The 21,864-nt window shown below is 50.2% G+C and overlaps 1 protein-coding gene across 2 annotated transcripts; it reads left to right on the top strand.

The window, feature by feature from the left end:
- Positions 1 to 1,390: 1,390 nt before the first annotated feature.
- Positions 1,391 to 21,743, top strand: LOC142843143 (lethal(3)malignant brain tumor-like protein 2). 2 transcript variants are annotated; one of them, XM_075960072.1, is made up of 17 exons: positions 1,391 to 1,499; positions 4,180 to 4,417; positions 5,739 to 5,872; positions 8,010 to 8,133; positions 9,216 to 9,295; positions 11,549 to 11,666; positions 12,304 to 12,438; positions 12,952 to 13,040; positions 15,071 to 15,302; positions 15,713 to 15,789; positions 16,069 to 16,173; positions 16,899 to 17,046; positions 17,267 to 17,349; positions 17,691 to 17,925; positions 18,569 to 18,634; positions 19,486 to 19,599; positions 20,300 to 21,743. In XM_075960072.1, exons 1-17 carry the CDS (start codon positions 1,476 to 1,478, stop codon positions 20,410 to 20,412), a joined length of 2,115 nt encoding a protein of 704 aa, XP_075816187.1. In that variant the 5' UTR covers positions 1,391 to 1,475; the 3' UTR covers positions 20,413 to 21,743. The 2 variants fall into 2 exon arrangements, with proteins under 2 accessions (XP_075816187.1, XP_075816188.1); XM_075960073.1 differs by having other exon boundaries at positions 19,486 to 19,608; positions 20,361 to 20,629.
- The last annotated feature ends 121 nt before the right edge of the window (positions 21,744 to 21,864 follow it).

Consider the following 21,864-nt stretch of genomic DNA (forward strand, 5'->3'; position numbering starts at 1 on the left):
GGAACCCTGACTGCTCTTTGGACTGGAGAGGGAGGGGGAGAGGAGTGGGGGGAGGGGGAGAAGGGTGGGAGGATGGGGAGAAGAGTGGGAGGAGGGGAAGGGAAATGGGAGGCTGGGAGGAGGTGGAAATTTTTTTTCTATTCTCCTTTTATCAATAAAAAAAAGAAAAAAATTTGTTTTCAGTACAAAAAGTCTTGTTAAGAGAAAATAACCTCTTTGTTCCCAAAATGCTACAAGGTGTCTCTAGTATATGTCTAGTGTACTCTATGAGAGGTTTCTCCTGGAATTCCCTCTGAAGACCAGGCTGGCCTTGAATTCATGGATCCACCTTCCTCCCAGTAATTTTTTTTTGGTTTTGGTTTTGGTTTTGGTTTTGGTTTGCCACAGGGCAACTCACGCATTTCAGTAACTGCAGTTGTAGTGGTTCCTACTCTGTCTTCTGAGGATGCCAGACACTGCTATGGCGCAGAGTAGCAGGATACACACACACACACACACACACACACACACACACACACACACCTATACACCCCTGGCTAGTGTTGCACGCCTTTAATCTCTGCATTTGGGAGGCAGAGGCAGGCGGATCTCAGTAAGTTTGAGGCCAGCCTGGTCTACAGAATGAGTTCCAGGACAGCAAAAAGTGTTTCACGGAGAAACCCTGTCTCAAAAAGCAAACAAATAATCAAAACTGAAAAATAAAGAAAGGTCAGTATGAATATGGATCTGTGGGAACTGGGAATCAAACCCTGCTCCTCTGAAAAATAGCCACTAACCACTGAACCATTTCTCCAGTCCTTGCCTTTTTTATTACATTTGTTTATTTAGTGCGTGTGTGTTTGCTTGATATGGGGGGCGGAGTGCATGCGGAGGTCAGGACAACTTCATGGAGTCGGTTCTCTCCTTCCATGTTTGCGAGTGGGATTGGAGAGTTGAACTCAGGTAGTTCGTGTGTCAAGCTCCTTTTCATGCTAAACCATCTCACCAGCCCCAGTCTGAGAATTCTGAGTGAATACAGCATTTATAGCATACATAGTGATTAAGAATATTCCAGTTTCTGACTGAGCTGAAAGAGAGACTAGGCATTTCTTCTAGGCATCCAAGTAGAAAAGCACCTTTACTTCCTCCCTAGGGACGATGCGAAGTGTTGCCTGGCGCCTGGACGCGTCCATCCTAGGTGCTGGGAAGGGTTTAAAGTTGGCAGACACAGAAAGACAGAGAAGCAGCCTCCGGAGTTTTATGCGTTGCTAAGGCAGCGCCCCTTCTAGTGCACGCCGAATAAAACTACAACTCCCATCACCGCCCGGACTACCCAACCCCTCCATGTTGAAGGCGGGGTGAGAGCGAGCGCGGAACCGGCTTTTCCTATTTCCTATGGTGTGATTGGTCCACAGCTCAGGCGCAGTAGCCAGTGAGCACACTCTTGGTCAGCAGCGAGGGCAATATGGCTTCCTGCACCTGGTGAATTTGGCACCATGGAGAAATCGCGGGGCACTGAGGTAAGAGGGAGAGGGCTCAGCCCCTCCGGGAAAGGGAACCCCGAAGGCCTCACTCGGCAGTGCGTCGTTTTAGCGATCCCTTGGGGGCGGAGAGGTGCAGGGTTAGTAAACTGAGGTAAGAAATTTAGTCCCGACCGGAGACCACTCGGGTTCGTCTTTGCTCCTGTTAAGCTGTGGGCTCGGTCCGTGGAAGAAGGTAGGAAGGAAACGCCTCCCCATCCAGGGGCAAGGAAACGGGGCTCGAAACTGCGACGCTACCTCTTTGACTTCTTGGTTTCGTGGTCCCGTGCTTTAGGGATTGTGCGGCCTGTCGCTTCCACGAGGGAAGTAAAGGGAAATATAAGTTGACTTTTACTCCACGCTTGGGCGTTCATGTGCCTGTCTGCCAGTTTAGGCACAACCATCTCCATTAGGGAAGGCTTAAAAGAGCCTGTTGGTTCCCCCCGGAAGTGGACACAGCTGCAAAGGGCAAGAGGTTGCCACCAAGTGTGTCAGTTTCCAAAACTTTGTCATGTGTTCCGTGACACGGTAGCCGGTTGCCCACCACCCCTTCCATTTGAAGTCTCTTCCCTTTTCCACGCAGTAATAATGGCCAACGTTTATGGAGCGCTCTTCTCATGGTTTACTTTTGTCATCCTTTCTTCCCAAAATATTTTTATAAAGTGTTATTGTCCTCGTTTAGTGGAAGCTGAGACAATGGGAGTTGACTTGCTGTGGATTGTACAGCTAGGAAGCAGTAGAGGTGGTATTTGAACCCTGGGGTTTTTTAAATAATTTATTATGATTTATTTAACTTTATTTTATGTGCATTGGTGTGAAGTTGTCAGATCCCCTGGAACAGGAGTTATAGACCGTTGTAAGCTGCCATGTGGGTGCTGGGAATTGAACCTGGGTCCTCTGGAAGAGCAGTCAGTGCTCCTAACTGCTGAGCCATCTCTCCAGCCCCGAACCCTTGGTTTTTAAGTAGTATCACATCTGTACCCCACGTTCTGTGAGCCAACACGTTCTGTCACAGGTGAGAAGACTGAGGTTCTCAGAAGGTAAATGACCCGAGGATCAGTGGTTGATTAAGATCCGAGCTTAAGAGTAAGCTGTGGTCCATACCACCATGCAATTACTGCCTGTGGCATCCTGCTCAGATCCTCCTTGAGACAGTCTGGGTGTCAATTTTTATCTGCCTTTGCCTCCCCCTCTGTTAGGAAGAAAATAGGTTTACTGACTAGACTTGCAGTGTGCTAGGCAGTAACAGGATTACCACAGCTGCTGACCTTAAATGTGTCTTTGAGCCAGGTGCTGGTAGCACACACCTTTAATCCCAGCACTGTGGAGGCAGAGGCAGGTAAATCTCTGTGAGTTCAAGGCCAGTCTGATCTACCAGACTGTGTGAGTTCCTGCACAACCAGGGCTCCATTTTGGTGTGCCTATACTGAACAGGGAAGAATGGGTTTCAAATGCTGTCTGCCCAGGAAGTTCCTTTGAGGTGTTTAGTATAGTTCCACTTTTTTTTTTTAATTTAAAGTCCTCCTGATTCAAGTTAATTTAAATAATGTATTGTTGTTTTGGTTTTTAAGATTTATCATTTATTTTATGTGCATTGGTGTTTTGCCTACATGCATGTCTGTGTGAGGGTGTTGGGTTCCCTGGAACTGGAGGAGTTACAGACAGTTGTGAGCTGTCATATGGTTGCTGGAATTGAACTGAGTCTCCTGGAAGAGCCGCCAGTGCTCCTAACCACTGAGCCATCTCTCCAGTCCTCTCCCCACGGTGTTATTATATAGAGCTCTGATCCCTGGCATAATTTTTTTGACTTTATAGTGGTGTGAGAACAATATTGATTCAGGGACATTGTTCTCTGAAGTTTGCTCTGTGCCCAAGCTCCCCATGTGAGAGGTCGTGGTGAGCAGAGGCATACACAAACCACAGCTTGCAGTTAGCTATGCTAAGGTAGACTAGGTGTCATCTTTTCCCTTCTTAATTTTCTTTTCGAGGCAGGGTTTGTTTGTGTATCTTTGGAGCCTATCCTGGAACTTGGTCTGTAGACCAGGCTGGCCTCGAAGAAGATCCACCTGCCTCTGCCTCCTGAGTACTGAGATTAGAGGGCCATGCCGCTACACCTGACTTCTTTAAGATTTATTAAGTAAATAAATCTTACAGTGTACAGTGTTCTGTCTGTATGTCTGTATACAGGTCAGAAGAAGGCTCCAAATCTCACTACATATGGCTGTGAGCTACCAGGTGATTGCTGGGAATTGAACTCAGGACACCTGGAAGAACAGCCAGTGCTGTTAACCGCTGAGCCATCTCTCCAGCGCCCCCATCCGTATTCTGTTTTGTCCATATTAAAATATCCTGTAGAGGGCTGGAGAGATGGCTCAGCGGTTAAGAGCATTGCCTGCTCCTCCAAAGGTCCTGAGTTCAATTCCCAGCAACCACATGGTGGATCAACCATCTGTAATGAGATCTGGTGGCCTCTTCAGGCATACATATAGACAGAATATTGTATACATAATAAATAAATTTTAAAAAAATATCCTGTAGGGAGCTGAAGAGATGGCTCAGCAATTAAAAACTCTTACTGCTCTTTCAGAAGACCAAAGTTCAAATTCCCAGCCCACACGAGGCGGATTAGCAGGTCTGCAGATTCTCTTCCCAGGCCAAGCACATGTCCATCTTCCTCTAGGAGACGCCGTCTTCAGAGCCAATGGAAGAAGAGGAGGAGGATGACTTGGAACTCTTCGGGGGCTACGACAGCTTCCGAAGTTACAACAGCAGCGCGGGCAGTGAGAGCAGCTCCTATCTGGAGGAGTCGAGTGAGGCAGAGAATGAAGACCGGGAAGCCGGGGAGCTTCCCACCTCACCTCTGCATTTGCTCAGCCCTGGGAACACTCGCTCCCTGGATGGAAGTGGTTCTGAGCCAGGTGACTTCTTCACAGTGCCCTTAAAGATGGAGGGGAGTCGGGAGCTTGTGGGCGAACGCAGGTGATGTGGGCAGAGCCATGCAGATATCTAAGGGACTGTCCTCGAGGGTCATTCCCTGTCCTGCAGTCTAGTTAGTATAATTCTCTGACACCTCATGTCTATTGTGTCTATTCAGCACTTGGTAGGTGCCATCGCCTTAGTGTGAGTCGCCTGGGCGTGAAGGCGGTGAGACCCACATAGCTTTTTTTAAATATAGTATGTATGCAGGGTTCTGCCTCCATGTATGCCTGCAGGCCAAAAGTGGGCACCAGATCTCATTATAGATGGCTGTGAGCCACCATGTGGTGGCTGGGAATTGAACTCAGGACCTCAGGAAGAGCAGCCGGTGCTCTGAGCTTCTGAGCCATCTCTCCAGCCCTGCAAACAGCTTATGGACTACAAGTTAACACACATTGTAGGGAGACATGCAGGATAGTGACCTTCGGGTCAGGACGGACAGACGGACAGACGTGGAGGTGGGCAGAAGGGAGTGGTCAAAGATCATCTGAAAGCCAGTTGACTTCGAAGAGGTGGATCTTGATGGTTGCCAGTCCCTGTGTCAGGACTCCAGAGTGTGAGCAGTGTGTCCTGGGAAAGAGGCAGGCTCCCATCTGCAGACGGCCCCTCCTGTTTCTTCATGCTTGCACTCCTGGGCAGTGGGGTCCGGTTTCCTTCCAACCATTTGACTTCTCCCCCCATTTTTTCATCTTTCGCCCTTCTCAAAATCTGAGCATTTCAATACTAGCAGGAATCACTAGGGAGAGCCACTGGGCCAGGGGCTGGTTCATGACCCTGGCTGCAGATGGGTCCCCTGGGAAGCTGGTTAAGCACTTCAGATGCCCATGTCACTGGGGCCCAGGCCACAGCACCGTTTGACCTACGGTGAAGTCAAGGGAAACACAGCTTGTCCACTTGTCCCTGAGAACACAGAGCTACAAATACTAAGTGACTTCAGCACCTCTCTCTTGTCCCTGTCCTCTCTCTAAAACTTGTCACCAGGTTCTGCAGGTGTTCGTGTGGGTTTTCAGCCCCTTAGCACTGGCTCTTGCTGCAGGCCCAGGAGGAACCGCTTGCCATCTTAGGTGGATAGATGGAGTGGCAGCTGCTGGAGGGGCTGACTGCAGAGGCAGCATGTTGCGAGACTCACTCCTGACAGAACGACAGGCGCTGTCCTCCTCTCACTCACATGGTTGACACAGTGCTCTGGACTCTGAGGAGCCCATGGGTTGGTCTGACTTGAAGTACTTATGTCTGGAGTCACGTGCCGGCTTCTCTTTCTAGCGGTCTGTGAGATGTGTGGTATCGTGGGCACAAGAGACGCTTTCTTCTCAAAGACCAAGAGGTTCTGCAGTGTCTCGTGTTCTAGGAGCTACTCCTCCAACTCCAAGAAAGCCAGTATCTTGGCCAGACTGCAGGTGAGAGCAGCCACTCTTGCCCTTCTTGGGGTCCTAGATGCTGAGCTGAGCCATCACGTTATTGGAGGCAGACACATAGTCAGTTTGGGGAACTCATCTCTAGTGGTCATTCGAGGTACGTGAGACCTTGACTCCGAAAGCGCCACCCGCTCCTTTCTTTTCTTTATTCTTTCTTTCTTTCTTTTTTTTTAAGATCAAAAGAGGGTGTCAGGTACCCTGGGACCTCAAGACTTTGAGGCAGTGGAGGCAGCTGTGAGCCATATAGGTGCTAGGGACTAAACCTGGGTCCTCTTAACCAGTGAGCCATCTTACCAGACCCCTATTTAATTTAATTTTGTTTGTTTGGGTTTTCTGGGGTTTTTTGTTTGTTTTTTGTTTTTGAGACAGGGCTTCTCTGTGTAATGGCCCTAGCTGTTTTGGAACTAGCTTTGTAGACCAGGCTGATCTTGAACTCACAGAGATCTGTCTGACTTTGGGAGTGCTGGAATTAAAGGCATGCGCCACCACACTTGGCTCCTTTTTTTTATTTTTGAGACAGGGTCGCACTATATAGCTCCGGCTGAACTAAAACTCACTATGTAGACCAGGCTGATCTCAAACTCAAAAAGATCTGCCTACCTTTTTCTCACCTGCCTCCCTATTGCTGGGATTAAAGGCATGCCCTACCATGCCCAGTAATTCCTATTTTAAAAGGCTCAAAAACTTTAAGGTAATGGTTCTCAACCCTCCTAATGCTTCAATTTAATGCAGTTCTTTCTGGGGTTTTTTTAGTTTTGTTCTGGTTTTGTTTTTAGCTTTTCAAGACAGGGTTTCTCTCGCTTTGGGGAATGTCTTGGAACGCTCTTGCAGACCAGGCTGGCCTCAAATTCACAGAGAGTGCTGGGATTAAAGGCGTGCGCCACCACCACCCAGCATTTTTTGGGGAGGGTTGGGGTGTTGAGACAGGATTTCTCTGTGTATTCCTGACTGTCCTGGAACTAGCTCTGTAGAACAGACTGGCTTAGAACTCACAGAGATCTGCCTGCCTTTGTCTCCCAAGTGCTGGTATTAAAGGTATGTGCCACCACGGCCCAGACAGTTCTTTTTTTTTTTTTTTTTTTTATTGGTGTGAAGTGTCAGATCCCCTGGAACTGATCTTCAGACAGTTGTGAGCTGCCATGTGGGTGCTGGGAATTGAACCCGGGTCCTCTGGAAGAGCAGTCAATGCTCTTAACCACTGAGCCATCTCTCCAGCCCCCCCAGACAGTTCTTCATGTTGTAGTGACCCCCCAAACCATAAAATTATTTTTATTGCTACTTCATAACTGTAATTTTGCTACTGTTATGAATCATAATGTAAATGTCTGATATGCAAGAGATCTGATATGTGACCCATGTGACAGAGTTGTTTGGCGCTCCCTTCCCGCAGAAGGGTTGAGAACTGCTCAGTGCATGTGTGCCTCTGCTTAGCTGGGTGTTGAATGGACTCCCAGCCTTTGTCATGTTGCTTAGTTATCCTGTGTAAGTGAGCTTTCCCTGAGCCCTAATGAAAGCTCCCCAGCATGCTCTGGAGTAGACATATGAACAGAGGTTGCCTGTGGGTTTGGAGAGTTTCTGGCTTCTCTGCAGCCACTCAGTTGTAGCTCTCCAAGGAGCTGGGAGCATGGAGAGAACTGCAGGGGAAATGTTAGCGAGAGGCTGGACAAGTCAAAGGATGACCGCAGCCTTCTGTAGCCCTCCCCTGGGTGTTCTCGCTCATCATCAGTTTTGTTTTGTTTTTGTATTTTCTGTGTATGTATCCCTGGCTGTCCTGGAACTCTCTGTGTACACCAGGCTGGCCTCGAACTCACAGAGATCCGCCTGCCACCACCTCCCAGCTCATCATCAGTTTTACAAAAGAAACTCAAGCCCAGAGAAAGTTAATTAACTGGACCAAGACCATGAGCTCGGCCTGAGCAGTCAGTCCCAAGCAAGCTCTTTCTTACTTGGTGTGGTGGCACATGCCTGGAATCCCAGCAATCAGGAGGCAGAGGCACAAGAGTTGAAAATTCCAGGCCACCATATCTCAAAAAAAAAAAAAAAAACCCACACAAAGTAAAATAGAAACAGATCCCAACTCATATCTGTCAGCCTGTCTGTTTCTCTTCTTGCCCTCTAGGGAAAGCCACCCACCAAGAAAGCCAAAGTGCTGCACAAGGCAGCCTGGTCTGCCAAAATTGGAGCCTTCCTCCACGCCCAGGGGACAGGACAACTAGCAGATGGGACACCCACAGGACAAGATGGTAAGACAGAATCCTGGGATGGGGCCCAGGGTTGGGGTGGCCTTGCCTAGGAAGATGAACTAGAATAGGTGACCTGCTGGAAAGTTGGGGGTCCATGCCCACCACGAACTGTCTCCTGCTGGATGTTGTGGAAATGACCCTAGACACTTCTCTTGGTGGCTCTCAGTTACCTGGGTCTGTGATAACCCTGAAACCAGAGTAGCAGCCTCTTTTCTCTTTGCTTCTGTCTCCATGGCTTCTGTCTTCTGGTACAGGAGAGGTCCAGGGTGTGTGGAGCAGGTGGAAGGGGCCTGTCAGTTTTCCAAGCATAGTGATTAATGAGCAAATTACACAAAGAAAATCTCAAAAAGGCTGGAACAGTGTTATCCCCATGTCACGAGACACCCCCCCCCCATCAACCACCAGGAGCCAGAATCCAGTGTAAACACAACAGGGTCTTTTTTGTTGCAGCTTTGAAGCTGGGCAGCTACTCAACTGAGAGCGGCCCTGATCATTCACAGAGTAGGATTTATAAAGGGAAAACCACAAGCAAGTATCACAAGCCTTGGCATTACTCGGAAGGTCATAGGGCGGTTGACATTTAACCTGATTGGTTGTGGTGAGCGGCATAGTACAGCATTGAGAGGTAGCTAATGATGTTAAAAATACATCAGGCGTGGTCGAGGCATGTGTTAAGTAGCTGTCGTTAGTCATACCCAGGGTGGGAGATCAACCCATTCTGGGAACTTAGGACCATGGAGAGGGCATGAGGTGGGTGATCTTAGCTTAGTTTAATTTTAATTCTTACAACAGCACTGCACAGCCAGGTGAGCCATGTGCCACTCTTCCTACCCTTGCCAATTAGGTATGCCAATGACCAGGTGCAGGAGGAGGAATTTAATCCTGTAAAATCTGATTTAATTCCCCCTTTCTGTGGGGCATGAAGGGAGAGAAGTTTCTCTTTGGACGCCCCTCTGCTCCACAGTCCTGATCATTGGCGGTGATAAAGGGACTTGTTCCTAGAGCCCAGTGGGGCCTCAAGGTTCATGTTCTAACTCGGCTCCTGTACATAACCTACTTCAGCTCTTCCTTCTGCTCTGCAGCTCTGGTCTTAGGGTTCGACTGGGGAAAGTTCCTGAAGGACCACAGTTACAAGGCTGCTCCTGTCAGCTGCTTTAAACACGTAAGTGCCCTGGCAATGAAGGAGGGACAACCAGGGATAGCCAGGGGACATCTCAGGCTGCCTGCCTCATTGCTATCCACACACTTCAGTTGAGCTGCTCCAGGCTGGACAGCATCTCTGAGAACAGTGGCCATTCCCCAGAAATCCTCCTTTGTCTTGCAGGGCTGGAGAGTTAGTTCAGTGGTTAAGAGCACTAGCTGTTCTTCAGGGAGTCCCTAGCACCCACATGGCAAGTCACAACCATCTGTAACTGTGTTCCCATGGGATCCTGTGCCCTCTTCTGGGGTGCAGATAAAGCACCAGTATGCTTATACAGTATATGCTGGGTGTGGTGGCACACACCTTTAATCCCAACTCGGGAGGCAGAAGCAGGTGGATCGAGGCCAGCATGGACTACAGAGTGAGTCCCAAGACAGCCAGGGTTACGTAGAGAAACCCTATCTTGAAAAACAAACAAAAAACAACAAAAAACAAAAAAGGGGGGTGGTATCAAATCTTCCAGAAGTGGAGTTCTCTGGATGACCGTGAACTGCCATGTGAGTACTGGGAAACAAACCCTGGTCCTCTGCGAGAGCAAGTGCTCTTAATAAGTCATTTCTCCAGCCCTCATTTGTTTGTTTGTTTTTAGTTGGTTTTTTTTTTCCTGACAGGGTTTTATATATCCCAAGCTGGTCTCTAACTTCCTATATAGCTGAGGATAGCCTTGAACTTGGATCCTCCTACCTCAACCTCCCAAGTGCTGGAATCACAAGCACGCGCCACCGTGCCCAGCCTCCTGCCAGTTGATTCTGGTGCCCTACTTTCTTTCTTTTTTTCCCCTGCCATTAGGAATTGCATGTTCTTTATGTCACCAAGCTGCACCCTCAGGCTTGTCTAAGGACCTTTCTAATACTAAACACACTCCAGTGGGGGACTCCCTTCCAGTTCGTCCTGGAGAACAAAGGATTTGAGTGATTTGAATGAACTTAATAGCACTCAGCAGCTGTTCTTGTGCTGGCCTGGAGTGGCACCTACACCAGGTCTTTTGTCTTTTGAGGGGAGGTGGCTTTTCAAGATGGGGTTTCTCTGTATTACAGCTCTGGCTGTCCCAGAACTCGCTTTGTAGACCAGGCTGGCCTTGGACTCGCAGAGATCTACCTGCCTCTGCCTACCAAGTGCTGGAATTAAAGGCGTGCACCACCTCTACCTGGTTTGTCTTGTTTTAATTTAAGACAGTGTCTCAAAGGGTCTCAGGCTGGCCTGAGAGCAGTCTTATGTCCTACTATGTCTTTCTCTGAGTTGTTAGTATGTATCTTTCCTGCAGGGTAAGAAAACATTCTCTTTTGCCCCAAATTCTCCTAGTCCCCACAATTTTTTTTTTCAATTTATTGTTAGTGTTCTGGCTGCATGTATGCCAGCATGCCAGAAGAGGGCACCAGATCTCTATGCAGATGGTTGTGAGCCACCATGTAGTTGCTGGGAATTGAATTCAGGACCTCTTGAAGAGCAGCCAATGCCATCTGAGCCATCTCTCCAGCAGGCCTCCTCCCCATTTTTATTGTAGGGAAATTAGGTCTTTTGTTTTGTTTTGATTTGATTTGTTATTTAGCTTTTGGAGCCTGTCCTGGAACTCACTCTGTGTAGACCAGGCTGGTCTTGACCTCCCAGAGTTCCGCCTGCCTCTGCCTCCAGAGTGCTGGGATTAAAGGCGTGTGCCACCACAATTAGGTTATATTTAACACAAGATAAAGGATGCTCTATAAGGAGCTTGTGCTGTGTGCCTGGCCACTGTGCTGCCCAGGCCTCTGTGAGCCTGCCTGTCTTGGGAGATGGATTGTTACCTGAGCAGCTTAGGCCGGGTCTGATAGTGAAAGACGATCCAAAGGAGGACCAACTTGCAGTTGGCAGCAAATGGGGGTTAGGCTGTGGGGGAGGTACCAGACTGCCCAGTGGGGAAGGGCTGGGATGAGCGCATGTGCTCTGCCGCTGTGTTAAACTGAGGTAGTCTCTGTGCTATGACACTGCTGTACAGCTGGCAGGGGTCCACACTGAGAGTTGAGAACTCAGGTCTGTGCCTCTGACCCTCCACCCATGGCTGATGTCCACCTGATGGCACACTGCCATCCCACGCTCCTGGCCAGTGGGCAGGCCTTGTTTCGCTCTTGATTCCTGGTTTTCTGCAGAGTGCATGATGTGTGAAGTTAGGTGCAGAGGACAGGACGCTCAGGCCTGAGGCAGCTCCTCCCAGCCTTCCATGCTCTCATCGCCACACAGGTGCCCCTCTACGACCAGTGGGAAGATGTCATGAAGGGGATGAAGGTGGAAGTCCTCAACAGCGATGCTGTGCTCCCCAGCCGGGTGTACTGGATCGCCACTGTCATCCAGGCGGCTGGTGGGTATTCCTCTGGTCAGGGCAGGGTCTGGAGTTTGTCTTCAGAGCGACATATCTTGTGGGTGGGTGGTGTCATAGGGTGAAATGGGTTTCATAAATCAAAACCTTACCCACTGGCTGCTTTCTCCTTAGAGATTCGCCCTTAGCTGAAAGCACAGAACTGGGCAAACTCAAAAACTAGAATTTTGTTTCATTTTGATTTTTTTTCAATGATTTATTTATTTTTATTTTATGCACATTGGTGTTTTACCTGTGGGTATATATGAGGGCAACAGATCCCCTGGAATTGGAGTTATAGACAGTTGTGAGCTGCCATGTGGGTGCTGGGACTTGAACCCAGGGCTTCTGGAAGAGCAGCAGTGCTCTTAACCACTGAGCCATCTCTCCAGCCTCTTATTTGATTTTTTTTAAAGGTTTATTCTGGGGACAATGGAGGTGTAGAACACCAGACCAGAATGCTTCCTTAATATATGGCATGGGTTTTGTTTTGTTCTGTAGATCAGAGACCCCACATATCTGGAACATTTCCCAGCTTAGGAAGTAGAAAATCTGACTGGGGCTACAGAAGGACGAAAGCCTGAGAACATGCCTTCCCCATCTCCTTCCTCCTCACAGGTCCCCTTGTCCTTCCTTTCAGGGTACCGAGTGCTGCTTCGGTATGAAGGCTTTGAAAATGATGCCAGTCATGACTTCTGGTGCAACCTGGGGACTGTGGATGTCCACCCCATCGGGTGGTGTGCCATCAACAGCAAGATCCTGGTGCCTCCACGGAGTGAGTGAATGAGGAAGCTCCCCATGCCAATTCTTCCCCGTGACAGTTCCATAGGGCTCCAGGTGGAAGGGAAACTCAAGAACAAAATGTCCCCCTTGTTCCTTCCCTACAGCCTAGAAATCTCTGGGCCGTTTGGATTTATAGAACATATATATATGCATGTGTGTGTGTGTATATGTGTGTATACATTTTTAAAATATGCACACATACACACACACACACATTAATTTGTGTTTATGCCAGAGTCTGTTGTTCACCAGGTGTGTATAAGAGCCTGAGAAAGTTGGAAAGAGTGCTGGATCTTTTGGAACTAGGGGTTAGAAATGGTTGTGAATTACTATGGTCCTCTGAAAGAGCAGGCAGTGGTGTTAACCATGAACCATCTCTCCAGCCCCTTGAGGCTGGTTTTATGAGATGAAGCGGCAGAACTAAGTAGTCCCCCCGTCCAGCTGCTCTCTGGGTTATGAAGGTGCTGTCGGTCTATGTTACCGGCCTGTGCTGGTGTCTCCGCAGCCATCCATGTCAAGTTCACTGACTGGAAGAGCTACCTCATGAAGCGGTTGGTGGGCTCCAGGACGCTTCCTGCAGATTTTCACATCAAGGTCTGGCTGTGTTCCCAGCTACCCCCTCCTCCCTCCCTCTCCCACTTTTCTCCATCCTTCATATGATTCATTTCAGGGGTTTTATTTTGATTTTGCAGTTCTGGGGGTGGGACCTAGGGCTTTCCATATACAAGCACTATGCGTTGCAGTACTCTTCCGTGACTATAGGTTTGGCAGTCTTCACCCCAGAACTGTCTCTGGTGGCTGACCAACTCCAGTTCCAGGGATCTGGCACCCTCATACAGTCGTACATGCAGGCAATACATAAAATAAACTATAAAAAACAAAGCACTGTGGGAATACAGAGTGTGTGTGTATAGGCCTAAACTCTCTACCTAGGGGGAGAAGTAAGAGTCATGCATACTAATAACGATGCAATTGGCACCATCTGAGCTGGGGCTCTGCACCCATCTGTGTGGAGTATCGTTTCAGTTTAGAAGGCTTCTTTGGCTGAACATGGTGGGACATACCTTTAACCCCAGCACTTGAAAGGTAGAGGCAGATGAATCTCTGTGAATTTGAGGCCAGCATGATCTACATAGTAGGCTCTAAGCAAGCCAGGACTATACAGTGAAATCCTGTTTCAAAAAAACAACAAAACCTTAGAAAACTACTTAAGCCTTTACCTTACAAAGGTCTGTGTACATAGTAATCGTTCAGAAGGATCCCAAACTCTACAGAACATGTCTCTCCCACCTCAGTAGACCTCCTGCAGGCTCCTGAGCGAAGCCAGGCTTTCAGGGTGTCCTCAGGAGGCTGGGAAGGCATCCCAGCAGGGTACAGGAAATGTGCAACATTTGCTGCCAGGACTCTCACTTGACCTGGCCTTGTGTTCTCAGAGGAGCAGGTATCAAACAGGCTTCCTAGAAGCTATGGCTTTTGAATTGTACCTGCATGGGCGGAGATGATGTGGAAGCCAACTCCGAAACATAAAGGTGGAGTGGAAATTGGGGCCATCACAGAGGAGGTTCTGGGTGTAGGTGGAAAGCTGTGCCTGGGTCCTTCCAAATGTTTGTTTCTGCTGTTTTCTACAGACATAAAAGGCAACTGGTCTTTTGTTTGTTTCCATGACGGGGTTTCTCTGAGTAGCCCTGATTGTCCTGGAACTCAGAAACCCTCCTGTCTCAGCCTCCTGAGTGTTGGAATTAAAGGTGCACATTACAGCCCAGCATTTTTTTTAGACCAACCTAGACTATGTGGGATATGATCTCACTATGATCCTCGTGTGTGCTAGAATTAAAGCTACTATACCTGTCAGACATAAATCTTGCACGTGCCATTCACAGAGGACCAGGAGGCAGAAGGGAGTGTGAGGTGCCCAGGGATCAGTGCAGAGCCATGAAAGGCCCAGTGGACACCAGAACTGAGTCTGCCTATACTTTTCTAGGTCATTTGAGTTTCCTTGGTCTGAAGTAGACTCTGGGATTCCCACCATCCTGACTAACTGAAATCTGGTGAGAAATGGGCACCCACTGAGAACTGAAGGTCTGCCCTCTGCTGTTCTGAGGGACTGGGACCCAGGCAAGACAGAGGGCGCAGTGTCTCAGATCTCACTGCCCTTCCCTGTCCTCTAAAAAACAGATTCAATTATTTTTATGTGTATGGATGTTATACCTGCATGTATATGTGTGTTGGGTGCGTGCAGAACCCTTGAAGGCCCGAAGAGGGCAGTGGATCTCTAGGAACGAGAGTTATAATAGGTTGTGAGCTGTCATATCAGTCCTGGGAACCAAATGTGGGTCCTCAGGAAGGGCAAGTGTTCTTAACTTCTGAGTCATCTCTCCAGTCCCTCCTTTGATGGCCTTTTGTTTGGTTCACTTTGGTTTTTTGAGACAAGGTTTCTCTGTGTAGCCCTCGTTGTCCTGAAACTTCTCTGTAGACCAGGTTGGTCTTGAACTCAGAGATCTACCCGCCTCTGCCTCCTGAGTTCTGGGGTTGAGGATGTGCGCCACCACGCTTACCTTTTGCTGGCAGAGCAGGAGTGTAAGGGCTGGGTGACTGAAACCGGTGGCCTTCCCTTGTCCTTGCAGATGGTGGAAAGCATGAAGTACCCCTTTCGGCAGGGCATGCGCCTAGAGGTGGTGGACAAGACCCAGGTGTCACGGACCCGCATGGCCGTGGTAGACACAGTAATTGGAGGTCGCCTCAGGCTTCTCTATGAGGATGGTGACAGTGATGACGACTTCTGGTGCCACATGTGGAGTCCCCTGATTCACCCAGTGGGTTGGTCCCGGCGTGTTGGCCATGGCATCAAGATGTCAGGTTAGTAGAGCCCCTGGCTGGTGTGACTCTGGGCACAGCCTCTCTAAAGATCAGTAGGACCTTTGCTGTACCTCACAGTAGTGTAGTGAGGTGGACTGCCATCACTGCCCTGTGAGGGACAGTGCTGAGGGTCAGAAAGACCCAGTGACTTGACTCAGGTCACTCAGCCCAATCTGAATAGTGTCACAGTGCCAGCATAGAAAAGCCTAACTCCCCTGTGCTGAATAGGCCACAGACTGCTCTGGGCTCCTCTCGGCTAGACTTGTCTCCTTCTCTATGTAGGGTGGGGAGCTGGGGCACAGCTGAGAACAAATTAGTCTGCCTGGCCCCATAATTCTGGGGAAGTATGTGACAACCAGTGGCTGCCTTCAACTCCCTTTTCTTCCTCTCTTCTCTGTCATCTCCCCAAGAGAAACGATGTGACATGTCCCATCACCCCACCTTCCGGAAAATCTACTGTGACGCTGTTCCTTACCTCTTCAAGAAGGTAAGGTGCAGCCTGTGGGCACTTCCTTCCCGGGCTGCAGGCGCTTGACTGTCCCTTGCCTGTTTTGTAAAAGATGTTCCAAACATGTTAGGGAGTAGACTAAGGCAGGGTCTCGCTGTAACCCAAACTGGTTTGTCACAGCCTCCTAAATTCTGGGATTATAGGTGGGTACCACCACACTGTCCCTTGCCCTCTGTTTCATCCCAGATGATGCCTGCAGCATCTAAAGCCTGTTTCCTCTTTCTTCCCCTGAATCCTCAATTGCCCTGTTCCCTTAAGGTCCGAGCTGTCTACACAGAAGGTGTCTGGTTTGAGGAAGGAATGAAACTAGAAGCCATTGACCCTCTGAATCTGGGCAACATCTGTGTAGCAACCATCTGCAAGGTGAGCCTAGGCCACTCTTTGACCTCCAGCATGGCTGTCTGTACCCTGCAGTTAGGCTCTGGGGACTCTGACACTGACCATTCATGTTGAACTTGAGTGTTCTAGAGGGAGACCATTCCTGCTCTTTACTCAGAACCTACCTGCATGTTAGGGCTTGAGGCACTCAACATCTGAGCCTTGTCCAATGTCGGGTACAGGCTGTCCCCTGCCACTTGCATCTCCTCTGCACACCCAAAGCCTCGGCCCAACTCCTTGCTCCTGCCTGCCTCATTGCTGCAGCCTGAGGACACCAGCCTGCTCTGTGCCTAGCCCTGTGCTCCATAAACGTGCTGTGAGCCCAGTGGCAGCAAGGCAGGTGCAGTCGTGGCTGCATGGGTTGGCCATCCAGTGGAGAGGATGCTTTATCACACATTCCTGAGCGCTGGGTGCTCCACCACACACCTTGGGACATTTTAGTGGGGGACAGATTCCATCCATCCAGTTGGATCCACCTCCACGTTCAGTCATAGCTACCTTACTGGGATGGGGAGTGTCCTGCTGTCTGCTGTTTATTTCTCTACACCCACCCCAAAGGGCTTGTTTTTAATTACATTTATTTTATGTGCACATGCATGGAAGTCAAAAGACAATTTGTTGGTTTGTCCTTCCACTGTGTGGCTTCTTGAGTCATGCCAGATAGCAAGTGTTTTTTACCTTTTGAGTCATCTTGCTGGCTCCTCCTCTAGGTCCTCTTGGATGGTTACCTGATGATCTGTGTGGATGGGGGGCCCTCCACAGATGGCTCAGACTGGTTCTGCTACCATGCCTCCTCCCATGCCATCTTCCCAGCCACCTTCTGCCAAAAGAATGACATTGAGCTCACACCCCCAAAAGGTAAGGCCTTGCAGGGTGAAGCCACAAGTCCAGCCCCATAGCTGATGTGTGGCTGGTGAACAGAGCTCCTGTGTGTGACCTGTGCAGCACGACTTCCTGGAGCAGGTGTCGTCCTGGGGAGGAGGGCGGCTGCAGTGGCTCGCACTGTGTACTGCTCTGCCCCTTGACCCACTTCCTACTTCCTGCTTTCCTCTCTTCATCTAAATGTTCTGCCCTCCAGGGTATGAGACCCGACCTTTTGACTGGGACACCTACTTGGAGAAGACCAAGTCAAAGGCAGCCCCTGCAAGACTCTTTAACATGGTGAGGAGACACAGCACTGGGTGGGGAGTCTGTGGCAGCCTGGCGACTGGCTCTGCTCACTGACATCAATTTCAACCCCGTCTTTTCAAGTCTTTACTGCTGGGATCAGCCACTTCTAGAAAAGTCTGTGACATGAACGCTCTGGCCAGTGTGGACCAGGCCCTTCTCGTCAGAGGGGCTGGCACTTGAGAAAAAGTTGAGTGAGGTTGCTGTCTGAAGGAACCTGCTGCAGTGGCCTCTCTCCCCACTCCTAGTTCTGTCAGCAGCTCCTTGCCTATCTGGGTGACCCCACTCAGGCCTAGCACTGGCCAGCTGGTCAACTGCCTTCTTCCCCTAACCAGGACTGCCCCAACCATGGCTTCAAGGTGGGCATGAAGCTAGAGGCTGTGGACTTGATGGAGCCCCGGCTCATCTGTGTGGCCACTGTGAAGCGGGTGGTGCATCGGCTCCTTAGCATTCACTTTGATGGCTGGGACAACGAGTACGACCAGTGGGTAGACTGCGAATCCCCGGACATCTACCCTGTGGGCTGGTGTGAGCTCACCGGCTACCAGCTCCAGCCTCCAGTGTCTGCAGGTCAGGTGCGGGGGGCAGCGCTGACAACTCCTGGATTTTCTTCACCTGTCTTTTCCTTTGCTGCCAGCTGCTCCTCCCCATGCCCAGCATAGTTCTCTGGCATGAGACTGAGAAGTCCCCAGGTTTTTTAGGTCACTGTTTTTTAACCTTCCTAATGCTGCAACCCTTTAATTCAGTTCCTCATGTAGTGATGATCCCCAAGCATGAAATTATTTTTGTTACATCATAATTCTAATTTTGCTACCACTGTAAATTGTAATGTAAACATTATTTTCCATGATCTTAGGCGACCCCTATGAAAGGGCCATTCAACACCCATAGGGGTCACGACCCTCAGGCTCAGAACCACTGCTCTAAGCAAAGTGTGTGCTCTGCCTTTCGTACCCCCCCCCCACCTTTGTCTCCCTCTCCTCTGCCCTGTAGAACACCTTTCTTCAGCTTACTCTGCTCTGGGTCTGGGTCCCTGAGCAGCTCTGGTGACAGAGGTGGATGGGGTAATTGTCCTCCAACCCCTCCCATCCTGCTCTTAGTGCCCAGCTCTGGCTTCTCTGTTTGGGGTTCCCCACATATGAGGGCCAAGGGTCTTTTAGGAGGTTTCCTGTACCCTTCCAGAACTTATCTCTTTTGTTCTTTCAAACATTAGAACCAAACACACCTCTGAAGGGCAAAGAGGCCACAAAGAAGAAAAAGAAGCAATTTGGGAAGAAAAGTAAGTGAAGCCCCAAAAGGCCAGCGCTGGCTTCTGGGTGCTGCCGTGCATAGGTCTCTCTATGGTGGTCCCACCGTTCCTCTTTCTGGAACTTGCCCCAGGGTACCCTGTGCCTTAGGGGATCAGAACACATTCAGGAATGGGGTGTGTACTGAGGAAGAAGATTGGAGGGGGAAAGCTGGGGGGGTGGGGGGGGCAGTTCCTGTCCCTGCTGCTGCTTGTCCAAAGTACCTGTCACTGGGTTGTGAAGAAAGACAGCGAGAGAAAGGAGCCCTGTGTCCAAGGCTCTCTTCCCTCATGCCCTCCTGGACCAGCTAGGTGGGGCAGGCTCCATCTAGCTGTCCAGAGGGAGCCACCCTTAGTAGATCATGGGGCTGCAAGAGGAGGGGACAGAAGAGCAGGTGACAAAGCCATCCTCTACTGTGGACTGTAAAAGGTGGTTCCACACATGGCCACCAGGCAGAGGGAGACAAAGCCAAAGCAGGGCCTAGGTCACTGGGCAGGAGTGACCTCTGGATAGAGACTGTGCTGTTCAAAGTGGGACCTGATTGTGTTACAATCAAATCAAACGTCAGAAACCTAGCCAGGCAGTGGTGGTGCACACTTTTATTCCCAGCACTCAGAGGCTGAGGCAGGTGTATCTCTTTAGTTCAAGGCCAACCTGGTCTACAGAGTGAGTTTAAGACAGTCAGGGCTACACAGAGAAACCTGTTCTCAAATAAAAAAGGAAGAAAACTAGCAGCCACAACATCTTTGACCTCAGCAGACACCTGACCAATAAAAGGGGTATTTACCTTGTGCCCCACTGCCTGCTAGCACCAATGCTGGCTTTGTTTTGTTTTCATTCACAGGGAAAAGGGTCCCGTCAGCCAAGACTCGACCCGTCAGACAGGGCTCCAAGAAGCCCTTACTGGAGGATGACCTGCAGGCCTTGGGGGTCTCATCGGAGCCTGTTTCTGATGACAGTAAGAGCGGCTGGGCTGAGCTGAGGCAGGGCCAGGCTGTTCCATTCTGAGATGTGGCCTCTTTGCTCTTCCACCTGGGCACAAAAGAATAGAGTTGAGTTTGAAGGGGATTTTCCAGGCACCAAACCTCTGGAACTAGAAGGCCTCCTAAACACCCAACCAATGTAACTGGACAGAACCTCTCCAGCCAGTGTCCTGGCTCCTGCGTCCTCCCACCTCTAACTGCCCACATGCTCACTCGGGTGGTGGGCTGGCAGGAGCAGATTTCTGGCAGTCTCCCTGGCTAGGCTATGCCTGGGGCCTTTTTTTTTCTCTCCTGGACTTTTATTCGTGTGCATTGGGATTGCTCAAGTAGACCGCAGCACACATGTGGCCGTCAGAGGGCGGTGTGCAGGAATCGGTTCTGTCGCATCTTATGGGTCTCAGGGATCCACCTCAGGTTGTCGGCCTGGCTGCAAGTGCTGGTATCTGTTGAGTTACCTCACCGGCTATGCCTGCAGTCATGGGCCTTCTCTTGTTGCTGCTTCTGGGAGGGTGAGGAGGAGAGTGAGGCGGTCACTTAGGCTCCCTGCTAGCCCCAAAGCACCACCTCCCCCGACACCCCAGGAAAACAGCTCCCTTACTAGCCTGTCATCCCACCCCAGGCTGTCTCACCTTCACACACTCATTGTCTGCTCCCCACTACCCTCCCTGTCCCCAGTCATTGCTGTGTGTGTAAAGGAAGAGCACCAGGACATCTCCTCGCCTGAGCGGTCACCCAGTCCACAGCTGCCTCTCCCCATTGAGAGCATCAAGCAGGAGAGGGACAACTGAGTCATCCCTAGTGCCAGTCTGGAGGCCTGGCTTCCCTGCTGCACACCGAATGGACAGCCTGGTCTTCTAGGCCCACCTCTGCCCACTGGCCAGGCTTGTGGGCTGGGCAGCTCAAGGTCTAAGCTGGTCTGTTCACTGCATCCTCAGCACACTGGAAAACTGGACTGCCCCCACGTGTTCACCCAGGGAAGTGGAGGAAGTAATGTTACAGAGCAGCCGTGAGCGGGCAGCCCTGGCTGGCTCTGGGTGGGAATGAGGCCACCTCTGCCTAAGACAGCTTGAGGACCTCCTGCCTCCTAGGGCGCCCTGCCCTGCCTAGCGCCGAGGCCCTGCTGTGTCAGGTATGAGAAGTGAACGCGTGACTGCGTGAATGGCCTTGACCTCAGGGTTGACAGGAACACTGACTTCCTTTCTTAAGCAATTACTTGTAGGGACCTTGGGCCAGGCTACTTGCTGCCAAGTACAGGATCCTACGGTGACTTGGCCCTGGGGATCCTGCTTCTCGAGAGCCTGGCTGGGGCTGGACCTAGCATTTCCATTTCCCTGCCTTGTCAGCCACGTCACTGCTCAGCTCGCATCTTTACCTCAAGTTTGAGCTTTTGTTTTTCCCAGTCACACTTTTTGTTGTGGGTTTTCTTGTTTGTTTTGGCCTTGTTGTTTTTGTTTTTGGAGACAGAATCTTTCTGTGTAGACCAGGCTGGCCTCTGACTCAGAGATCTCCCTGCCTCTGTCTCCTGAGTGCTAGAGTTAAAGGAGTGCACCCGGCCCCAGTTAAACACTCTTGAAACTGGTCATCTAGCCCTCCGGGAACATCCGGGAAACCAGTGGGGCTCCTGCAGTCGGCCGTTTCTGTTTCTCTGTGTTTTGGAGAAGCAGTGTATCCTTGGCTCCGCGTCCTGTCGTGGCTGTGTTGTGCTGTGTTGCACAGCCGCCTTTTGTGCTGGTCAGTCTGCACTGTCATCCTGACATGTGCTCCCTGGCTTTGCTCAGGACCTAGATGGGTTCATCCCTGAGGTGGCATGTGAGTGGCTGGCCAGTCTGTACAGACTGGGAAGGTCAGGAGAGAACTCAGTCCTGACAGAGCCCACCCTGTGCAGAACCTAGGTGAGAGAGGCGTTTGTCACAGCCTGATTTCCTCAAAGGGTAAATAGGTCTGGAAGTAGATGGAAGACCACAGCAAAAGGCAGGTTCAGTTTCCAGTATCCACTCATAAGCACCTGTAACTTGAGCTCCAGGGGGAACTGCACCTGTCGTTTCCATGGGTACAATGTATAATTTATGTAGATGTGCATATAAATGTGTAATTAAAAATAAAATCTTTCAAAAAGAAATATGAGGTGAGTGGGCATCAGGCACAGGAGAGGATGCTGGGAGGAAGATGACTGAGTGCCTCTCTGTGTCAGGAGCATGAGACCCCCGACAAGAGGGTGGATGCTTGGCCTTCATTCCAGC

This window comes from Microtus pennsylvanicus, chromosome 2, assembly GCF_037038515.1.
Source record: "Microtus pennsylvanicus isolate mMicPen1 chromosome 2, mMicPen1.hap1, whole genome shotgun sequence".
In the NCBI taxonomy this organism is placed as follows: domain Eukaryota; kingdom Metazoa; phylum Chordata; class Mammalia; order Rodentia; family Cricetidae; genus Microtus; species Microtus pennsylvanicus.